We start from the raw sequence: 11,165 nt of genomic DNA on the forward strand, positions 1-11,165 counted from the left end.
TTATTACTTAGAGACATTTTATTTTTTCTATTCAAACTTTGAGACATTTTATTTTTTATTACTTAGAGAGCTCCATTCAGAAATACTTGTAATAAGTTTAGTCTATAGTTTGAGGAGGTTACATTTTCAAAGTTTAGAGTCCTAAAATTGCTCATATATTAAATTTTATCTGAGAGAGTCCTAGGGGATATAACATTATTTAGAGACAGAGAGAGGAACACGACAGAGAGAGGAACACGCGTTAAAAAGAAAATGAAAGAATTATTATTGGTAGATAGAGAATTGGAGACGACGTTAGAGAGAGAGAGAGGGAGAGAGAGAAAGAGATGGGGGAAAGGGAATATTTAGGGACAAAAGACAAGTGAGAGAGACCTCTGTGGATCTTGACAAGTTAGAGAGAGAGAGGAGCTTGGAGCGGAGAGTTAGCCGGTGGGCAGATGGGCTTGTCCCAGTCACATGGTATGGTCCAGCCCGTTGCGGACCCGATGCTGCCGGTCCGGCTTAACCGGCCATGCTGATTCAACACTCTTGTCCTCTCATCTCTGCCGAACACGTGTCTTAATTGACGGTGGTGATTTTTCAACTTGAAGACTATTCTTTGGACCTAGCAAATGGTGGGATACAGGGTAAATAGGAGTTTATTCAATTATTTTTTTGGATATATATATATATATATATATATATATATATATATATATATATATATATATATATATATATATATATAAAGATGGACTGTGGAAACAATGTAGGTTCCTGAAACCAGAAATGGGTTTGGAGATGTGACTAAAAAATACTTAGTTGGATAAGTATAAACATTCTACCTGAAATTTATAAAAAAGTGAGATCAATGAATCATGCTATTTTTTTGTTGGAAAATTTGGCTTGGGGTTTGGTGGGCCTTTATTATGGATATGACACTTGGCTTGAATTGGTTAATATAGGGAGACGCCTCACTTTCTAGCTGCCGACCCTAGAACTTTGCTTATTTCCCTTGAGACTCTATATGTGTTTTGCATATTGTTATATGTGTTTTGCATATTGGATGTTAAATCCAATTAATAAAAATGTATTTTGGATAATATTTTTTTTAGATGTATTTTGGACAATATTTATTTTAAATTTTATACCAAAATAATAACACATACTCAACTACCTAATTTCAAATTTAATGGTCAATTATAAATGCGGCCTTCTTGTATCAAAAGTAAATAGTATTATGTATATATATATTTTTATATATTATCCTAAATATTCTAGCTTAGGTGTAAATGACATTTAATTTTATCTGGAATAAACTATCTGACCTAAAATTAAGATAGTACTTTTTTGTATCATTGTAATTTAGGAGTAATACTTTTTTTCATAGTTATCAAGACTTGGCCGAATGTCTGACCGATCAGATCACCGAACAATGTTTTGGTTGGTCTGGTCCAAGGTAAGGACAAGGTTTGATGGAAAATAGGCTAAAATAAATGTTCAAATAGGACTGGCTAGTTTAACTGGTTTGACGAAAGAATGAAGTTGGACAATTATCTTTTAATATATTAAAATTATTATATATATATTTTAAAATCAAGTCAACCGCTTAGACTAATAGTTAGACTGATTTTAATTGGACAAAACCCCTAATCAATTCAGTAGCCAAGTTAGTTTCTGTGAGTTAATTAGTTCACCCCCTTGCATGTGCACATAATATTTTACAATCAACTTATATTCCAATTTTATTTTAGGGGAAAATAGTTTATAAATTGGAATATTTGTATTGTCGTAATTTATTTATATATGGCTTTTATTAATTAGGCTAAAGAAATACATTCCAGTATATATTTTTCAATTCAATTTTTTGTGATTATTTATTAGAATAAAAATCGTATAAATTTAGAAATAAAAAATATACGAAGAGCTTGTTATCTTTAGTACAAGAATATCACAATCACTCTTGTCTATCAAATTTCAAATCGGGGTGATTGTGAGTGTCTCATTTATTTGACTCAAAGTTCAAAAGGAAATTCTTCAAAATTTGTAACATACCTCAAGTTATCTAATTTAACATCTAATGGCTATGAGTGATTTGACCTCTTTATAACAACGATAAATGGTCCCATAATATACAATCCCATTTAAAAATTGGGGTCAAACAATTGGTTCTAACAAATTTTGAAGATTGTTTCATTATATTACTATAACACGGATTGCATGAAATCACTCCCCTTGTGTGTGTGCAGCGTATGTGTGTAGCATATAAATTGTGGCCCCCATGAGAGCATGATGTATGTCTAATCCTTAAGCCAAAAGACTTAGCTATGAGATTTTTTCATTCTACAATTCTAGGAACCCCCTAAGAATCATTAGATCATTATTTGTGAGTTTTTTTCCCAACTAGATATTGCTGATAAAATATTAGATGGTCTATATTCAATATTGATACATATATTTTTCTAGCATATAGAAAGTTCATCATAATCTAAACCATATCCTAACTATTTAGGTTCAACGGAAGAATTGGATATTAGTTTTCTTGTTTTTTTTTTTTTTTTCTTGAAGAGTTTATATTCCCAAAATTTAAGGTTCTAAATATACTCGTCCCTTAGGTATTAAAAAGTGTAAGATCTTTTGGGTATACACAAGTTGTTAACTTTGTGAGATCCATCATTATTACGTGTGAGGCGGAAGTACCTTTTGGCAAAAGACTTTTGAAGTGCTTTGCAAAGCGGATGAGTTAAAGGGCACGCTTGGTCTGAGGTTCGTTCCTCGTTCCTCTTCCGTGAAAGAAAGGGAGCTTTCCAACCAGGAATATTCCACATGCAGAAGGGTTAGAGAGAGAAAGCGAGTTAGAGAGAGAATGAGAGTTGGGAAACGAGTCCCATCCAGCATATGCTTAAATTCCGGAAACAATTGAATAGGAGAGATAAACGGGAGAAAGCCATAAGATGCCCCCATTGTTTTATCGAATTCCGATCCCTTTCTGAACACCATTTAATTCCTGCAGGCCCTACTTGTCCATTAAAAAAATCTCTCTCTCTAGAATTTCTCTGCCCTCTCTCTCTCTCTCTCCAGAAATTCTCTGACCCGTCCGATCTCTCACTTCCTTAGCTTGTACTCTATTAGCTTGCTCTAGAATTTTTCGAAAGGAATTATTTCTCTCGCACTAGAATTTCTCTCTCTATAAATTGCTTCTCTCTCTCTCTCTCCTTTTTTGATGGTCTAAAAAAGTTTCTATAGGGAGTATATATTCTCAATCCCCATATGTGACCTAATGCAATCACGTCCTGGGCTTTCTCTCACTAAAATTTCCTTCTCTCTATTATTTTTTTTTATAAAAGTGACAACCTGGCCTGGCCTTAAAGGGCCATGACCGGGCCAAAAAAAAAAGGGTCAGCCGAGCTGAAACGGGCCAACACTGGGCCAGCGCAACTCTAAAGCTACCCTACTCTTTTTTAGGGCGGGCCTCGCTTGCCTGGCGCTGCCAGGCCTAAGTCTCTATAACTACCTTCCCATTTTGTCCCTGAGGTTTTGACATTATGTTGGCTCCCTTAAATGGGATTGGAACAGAAATAAACTTTTGGTATTAATATTAATTGATTTGGGAATCCGGACCTTTGGTTGAGATAAGCATTATTGTGTGTGTGCAGGGTAGTCGTAGAGAAATCTGGGCCGTAAATGAATAGCGATGAGAAGGGCCCACCAACAGATAAGAAAACAAGGGGCAAACATTCTTGTGTTTCTTCCCTTTAATCTAGCGCTAGCGGAGGATTTTTCCGATATTATTGCGAACAGTTGGGCCCTTTTTTACAACTAGTGCCTTTACTCATCTTTCAGTCCCTCTCACTCACACTCTCTCTCATCTAAAACTTGAGTCCTTTCTCTCTCTATGATTAGCAACTTTTCTTCCTTCTCCTCTCCTCTCCTTTCTCTCCATGAAAGAGTACGGATTTTCATTTCTCTTTATTCACCCAATCAGTCACTTTCTCTCTCTAGGAGAACAAATTCTCTCTCTTTCTTGAGGCTTCTCTCACTTTCTCTCTCCTATGGATTTCTATATCTTAGTCCTGTGCATTCAGAATTGACAAAACCTGCAACTTTCCCTCTCTCAATCTTCTGCTGCACCTCCCATTTATTATTCTTACACTCCTGCTTAATCTTCTCAACTACAGGGAAGGTTGTAGACCCCTATAACCTACACATGCAAATCATATGAGACTCTTCTTGCCATCATTACTTAATCACTCCTTACCCCACTTCACTTTACTGTATCTCGATTCTCTATTCATCTCTTCTTTCTCTCTCTCTCTCTCTCTAACACACACCCCCTCTATTGCAAAACTAAAACTCTCTTTCTCTCTCATCCCCTCTTTTGCAAAACAAACATTCTCCTATCATCTTTCTGTTCACCACTCTCTCTTTCTCTCTCTAAAAATCTATCAATAGAATGGACATGAGGGCTGGGCATGTCTTTCCTGATCTGTCTCTACAGATCAGCCCACCATCTCAGATGGATCTAGAGATGGCCATTGAAGAGGCATGGCACCCATTATCGAGATTATCAGGCGACCATATTCCAACCACTAATTCTGGAACAAGCAGTGAAAATAGCCAGGAATCACCATTTCTGCTGCACCATCGTTTGATGATGCATATGGTCTCATCGGATAATGATAAGGCCTCTGAGTTTCTTGGACGAGGGCCAAATGCTTCTTTTCCTTTCACTGATTCTTTTAATGGAGATGCCGTGATTTTGGGGCTTGGATCTCACCACCATTTACCAGCTTTAGGAAGGGACTTCAAGAGGAATTCGAGGATCATGAGTTGTGGCAGTAAGAGGAGCATGAGAGCGCCGAGGATGAGATGGACCACCACGCTCCACGCCCACTTTGTGCATGCTGTCGAGCTCCTTGGTGGTCACGAGAGTAAGCAGATTTCTAAGCTTCAAATATCCCTTCTCTCTCTCTCTCTCTCTCTCTCTAAATCATAATTCCTGGTTATCCTTTATGTGATGCTTATGTCTAAGGTCAAAAGACCACTTTTCCTTCTTCTTTCTCCTCCAACTGTGTAAGCTACATGATCCTTAAAGTCTTAAGTAATAGCAGGAATTACCACTTTTTCTCTTCTTTCTCTCTCTAAGTATGCAAGCTCTATCATCCTACATATGTTAAGGTTATAATACTAAGAACCCATTTGTTTCTTTTTCTTTAATAACCAGCTAACTAAGCTGTTTCTCTCTCTCTCTCTAAAAATTTGAACAGGAGCAACACCCAAGTCTGTTTTGGAGCTAATGAATGTGAAAGATCTAACGCTGGCCCATGTCAAGAGTCATTTACAGGTAAAAATAAACTAATAGTTGTACTGCATTTACAGTGGGCCTTCCAATTTTTTTTTTCTTTTCCTCTATGTAGGGTAGGATTAGGACGAAATGGCATCTTTGAGTAATCTTTACAATGTAGACTTTTTTGTTATGTGTGGGTGTTTTTGCAGATGTATCGCACAGTGAAGAGCACCGACAAGGGGGCAGGTATTTTGGTTTTCCCCCTCCTTTCATTTTCTCCCTCCATACTTTCTCTCTCTACACTCCTCTCTCTACCTTTTCATTTCTTTTCTTTGGTTTTGGATCTACTGGTACTATCTATCATGTGGGGTTAGGAGACTTTGTAGAGATCTTTCTATAGTGGAATTATTGGATGGGTGTCTGATAAAGCTCTAGCAATGGCTCTGTGTGATTATGGTTTCAGGTCAAGGGCCGACAGAGATGGGCTTGAGGCAGAGGTCAAGGGTTTCTCAACCTGAGAGTGGTGGTTTCTTGAGAGAGAGAGCCAACCATTTCTTCTCCTCTGAGAACGTACCTTCACATGTAGTTTCGAGGTCTGTCTTTCTCTCTCTAGAAATGAGCGCTCTGTGTTCATCAGTTGGGTGGTACGGGACCATGTGGCCATCTTAGTAATGGCCTTTCTCTATCTAAAGTCTAAGCACTACCTTGACTTTTTGTTGTTTCTGATTGACATGATTTTTTGATTATGTGTGTTTTTGTTGCTTGATCTTGATGGTTGAATCTCACTCCTCCTATGAAACCTTAGAACTAAGTAAAAAGTGAATTCTAGACCCCTACTTCCTCCCAAAAATCAAAAGTAAAAAATAAAAAACCCAAAATTTTTAATAGGCAATGCCTTCATTTTCTGGATCTTTCGCTCTTGAATGCTTGCCTTTCTTTTTTTTTCTTTTCTTTTTTTTGTATCCATCGATCTGGGCTGCTGGATTTATACTGTTATGTAGGCTCATTCGTTTAAATAATATGCGATGAACTAGTAAAAATAATTGGGTTTGTTGAAATATTAGATCTCGTTTGCTGAACCAATGATCCAAGAAAATTGTTTTCCTTTTTCAAGATGGGATAAGTAATGATTCGTATGCTTAAGCCATAGAGACAAGAGGGAGAGAAGCCAAAAAATTTAGCATTAATAGGCAATGTTTTGTCCCTTTGTGTTCTCCAACGTACAGCAGCATTTTACATATTTCTGTAAATACATATCTCCTTCAATTGTGCCATGGGTTTGAATTGTGGTCTGTAGGCCATATTTTAAGGTAGGGACTTGATTCTATCTCCATCATCATTAATTAAATATGATGTATCATCATATTAGTTAGGGTAAAACTGATGATGATGATTATTGTTATTATTTAGTCCGCTTCTTTAAGGAAATTTGAGCACAACTTCTATAGTTTGAATCCAGTTTGATCTACCCAAAAACAAATGTTGCTTGCCCATAATTGGATTTTCATTTCTTATGGATTCTCCACTTGGAAGCATAAGGAGATTAAGTTTTTTCTTTCCCATAGTTGTGGTTCTCTTTAATATGATTTTATGTTTGAAACCCATCAATTCATGTGTATACTCTTTTAATCACTTTTTTTAGGCTTAAAAGGTTCTATTCTTCCATAGAGAAAAACAATTTTTTTTATTAGGCATACGTTTTGGTTTTTTAATTTATGGGCTCTATTAACACTCACGGAATGTTTGGCATTAAAAGTTTGAAACCCATTATTATTTATTGTAAGAGGCAAATGTTCCACTAATCCCTTTTTGTAATATTTCTGTGAGGATTTGTTTAATACCTTTTTCACAACCTTTGCTCGTCATGGCTTTTTTTGCTTTTAAGCCTGTATTTGTATGAAAAGTTTGGTTTTGCTTTTGCATTTAATTATTCTATATAGATTCAGATGCATTGGGATGGGTTCATGGTATGAAATTGCAATTGCATATTATTTCCAGTTGATACGTTTGACTTCACACTAGTTTTTTAACTGTTAACGCATTGGGATGTGTGGAGTCGGTTATGCAACGTACTCCATCTCTTTTTCGCAAAGCCCTTTTAGCCTTTCTTAGTTATTTCTTTAGTAGTTTACTTACGTTTTGGTGTGCTTTCAAATGGAAATAGCCGTTTTACTTGTGACACTAGGTGCCCCACTAGGGTGATTCATTCCCTTTCATTAGGTTTATGCAAGTTACAATGAGCAACCAAAAAGAACGGAAACTTCCAAGTGTTTCCAGCCACGGATTATTATATCACCAGCTCGATGACCCCCCGACTATTTGACCTTGATTTGGACAGATGGGAGTGAAGCTGTCCACAATATTGTGGACGGATATCCGGTCATGTTGTAGTTAATACATGACGTTGTTGTTAACTCACTTTTGATCAAGATTGGATAAGATCGGATAACTGTGTGTCTCCATACGTATTTAAATTATGTGCCGCCGCACTTGAAAAGCTTGCACAAATGAAACAAATCCTTTCCATTTGTTTTCAATTGTATGTCATTTATATGTCCATGGAAATATAAAGCTTCTTAATCTTGATCTGACAACTGAGAGTGAGTTATCAATGATTGTATGTCATTTATAAAGTGACGCATATTTCTTATGCTTGTGAAGGTACTAAGAATACCCCCTAAAAAAAAGAAGTGGGTCGACGTTCATAGTGTTGGAAATATATAATGCTCTTTAGGACAAGCATAGGATTCTGCGGTCTGAATGTTGTTACCAAGTTAATGTGGTTTAGTGTTGGAATTTGTTAAGGCCTCCTGTTGGAAGGTTTAAGGGTTGAGGAAATAGGTCAATACATAGCCTAAAACCATGGGCATGGTGGAAAACCCTAGAGAGAGGTGAGATGTGAGCCATTTGTGGTAGCATATGCTTTAACCAATGGCTTTCTTGAGAGCTGCAATGAGTTTCTTCGAAGGTTGAGCATGTTTGGACTCTTGGTTTCTGGGCTAGAATGCAAAGGCCCTTAAATTCAGCTAGTGCACCCAAAGGGCAAAGTGTCAAGATAGCTATACAATAGGGGACCTGGACCCCAGGGGTTGACCCGAACTGGGTCTGGGAATGGGTCTAAAAATTGGGCCCCACGGGTTGAGTTGGGGTCTAAATTTTTGACCTGAACACTATTCAGGTACAGGGTCAGGGTCTGGGTCCAGGTCTGGCCACCCAACCCGTTGCCATCCCTATTATAGAATAGACTCAGCAACAATCAGTAGTTGGAGAGAAAGGTGATAAAAGAAATACATGATATTATATGTACTTACCCAAATTAATAAAGATTTCAAAGAATGTGAATTGAAATTTATGGTTTTCTCAAGAAGGTCAGTTCACGGCAAGCTTTCCTATGGTTGGGGAATTAGGTTTATAACTATTTCAGTCTTAGCATCATCTTGAAAGTTTCTACTCATTAGATTTAACTGATTTCACTTGGATTTGGGTTGTTTGCATTTGAGTTCCAAGTTTAATTCTATATATAACTTATGCCAAAATCCATGTGGCATTGGAGAGGCTGTACCTTGTGAAAGAGTTTGGGCAGTATCAGAATAATGCTTGCATCTTGTAGTTCGTAACACAGTTTAGAATGCGGCGAGTCCACCGGTTTTTGGTATTGACCGATGGGTAGTGTGCCGACTATCTGTCTGAGTCAGTCATTGTGAACTGTGATTCGTAAACAGTCCTATTGAAGTAGTTATGGATATCCTACGAATAAGCACAACTTAATTTCTTTTGCAATCATCAAAATCATTCACAATATTAATGCATATTGATTTGTACCCTGAATATATTCAATTCTGTTTCTTTCTTCAAGTGAATGGGATCTCCTAGTTCCATTACTTTCAAAGTAAGTTGATGATCTTTCCTAGATATTTCAGATCGGTTATATAAAATATCAATTCATTAGGATGAATGTGATTGATTGTCATTTCTTGAAAGGTTGTTTAGCATTTCAACACTGATTTGCCCTTGAACTTCACAATACACTATCCTGGCTTGTATTTATGTGTTAACACTTTCCTGATGTCTCTTTACTCCCAATATTTACTGTATATGTTACACTGTGTAGGGGATCTTGGCTCGACTCATTAACAAAGGAAAATGAATCAATTTACTCTCAAGCAGAGACAAACCAGTATACAAATTTAGAAGTTGAGGTATGAACAATATTCCCTTGGGCTTTTTCTGTCTGCTTTCAATCTATATCACAAAAAACCGTTACACTTGCTTAAAAGGTTGATGTGGAGTTTTAATCGATTTGTTGAAATTGGAACACCACTCAAAATTTAGCTACATGTTAATTGTACTATTCTTTTTTATGTTGTCAGTTTGTTTTTGAAATATGAGATTACAATTCAAACTAAAATTTAGCAAAATTTCTAAACTTGCTACCCCTAAATATTTTTTGACCAACATTTATAACCTTTCTTTAATGAAAAATAAATATTGGCAAGAAAATTGTTTCTGTCATAATATCGTATAATTGAACGAACACAGAGTGATTGTTGTCCTACAATTTAAAACCAAAAATATTTACTGTCATAATTGTTGTTCATGGAAATATGAACTGTCTTAGTTGTTGTGCTTCTTGGTTTAGGTTGACAAATACAAGGAAGCTAGTGATTCATATCATGAGGAAGCTGAGAAGTGGCATTCCAGCTCTTATCCATCTCCACAGTTAACTTCTTCAAGATTGCTTTCTAAATTGCCTAATTTGGAATTTACTTTGGGAAGGGAAAGTTGGCAAAATGATTACTCAGAAACTACAAGTGAACTCGCACTTCTTAAATGCTAAATGTCTACATACTGGGAATGCCATGATGTAAATGTCTTTTGGCTGGTTTACAAAGTTGCCCTTATGGGAAGGTTATACACATGCTTTTGCAAATGTTAGTCGCAGCACACATCTTCTAGGCAAGAACCACATCGTGTGTGTGTGTGCGTGCGTGCGTGTGGGTGTGTGCGTGCGTGTGTGCGCACGTGACATATAAAATATAAAATAGTAGGCAGACGTCTAAATTGAATCTAGGTGACATGGATGGCTGGAGTTGCATGTTAGGTTTTTATCATTTTACTTTTAAAATTTAAATGAGTTTGATGGCCTCCAAATTATGGGCATATGTGCACTGCATCTAGGTGCTCCAAATAAAATTAAAACATAATGTGCCAAAAAAAAAAGTTGCCAAATATGCATACCATTGTTGGTGTCATCTAGATCGTTATCTAATGTGTACCATCTAGATTATACTGTTCGATATGCCCGATTGCTCAAAGATCATTATCTAACGTGTGTGTGAAAAAGGAAAAAAAAAAAAGATAGAAAAGAATTCTGCAAACCTCATCAATCTTGATTGAAATGGAAATCAGCCATGCATATTCTCTTCAAACTTCCAATTTTGGTCGTTTATTTGGAGAGAGAGCCGCTTATACTAACTTTATCTTTGAAAGCAGACAATCTCAGGCATTCTAATATCAAAAAAATGAAATGCCAAATCCAATGTAGAATGATGAAACGATGTATTCTTTGTGACATGTCGAATTAAAGGGGATAATTTGAAAATAATTATTAAAGTTATTAGCTTAATAAGGGTGGAGACCTTAAACTTTCCCTTAACCTGTCCCAACCTTGGATAAAGGAGGTGTGTTGCGTACGTTAGGTAGCTAGTATAAAACTTTGTCATATCCTACCATGAATCCTGAATCTTTTGTTATCTACTTATGCTAGGGCGCGATATAACTATTGATACTGTAGAATAGTGAAACAAGATTCATGTAGCTGACCTCAATTAGTTGGGATAAAGTCATAAGTCTTCGATGATGATAATAATCTTGAGAGGCAAGAGTCTTTCCTGCACTT

At 36.5% G+C, this 11,165-nt stretch overlaps 1 protein-coding gene across 1 annotated transcript; it reads left to right on the plus strand.

Annotated features, from left to right (window-relative positions):
* The first annotated feature begins 3,830 nt into the window (after positions 1-3,830).
* LOC18446035 (putative transcription factor KAN4) lies at positions 3,831-10,196 on the plus strand. The gene is made up of 6 exons (XM_006856161.4): positions 3,831-4,910; positions 5,247-5,323; positions 5,476-5,512; positions 5,730-5,859; positions 9,378-9,465; positions 9,906-10,196. Exons 1-6 carry the CDS (start codon positions 4,433-4,435, stop codon positions 10,101-10,103), a joined length of 1,008 nt encoding a protein of 335 aa, XP_006856223.1. The 5' UTR covers positions 3,831-4,432; the 3' UTR covers positions 10,104-10,196.
* The last annotated feature ends 969 nt before the right edge of the window (positions 10,197-11,165 follow it).

This window comes from Amborella trichopoda, chromosome 13, assembly GCF_054954075.1.
Source record: "Amborella trichopoda isolate Santa Cruz 75 chromosome 13, AtrichopodaSantaCruz75HAP2 v2.0, whole genome shotgun sequence".
Taxonomy (NCBI): domain Eukaryota; kingdom Viridiplantae; phylum Streptophyta; class Magnoliopsida; order Amborellales; family Amborellaceae; genus Amborella; species Amborella trichopoda.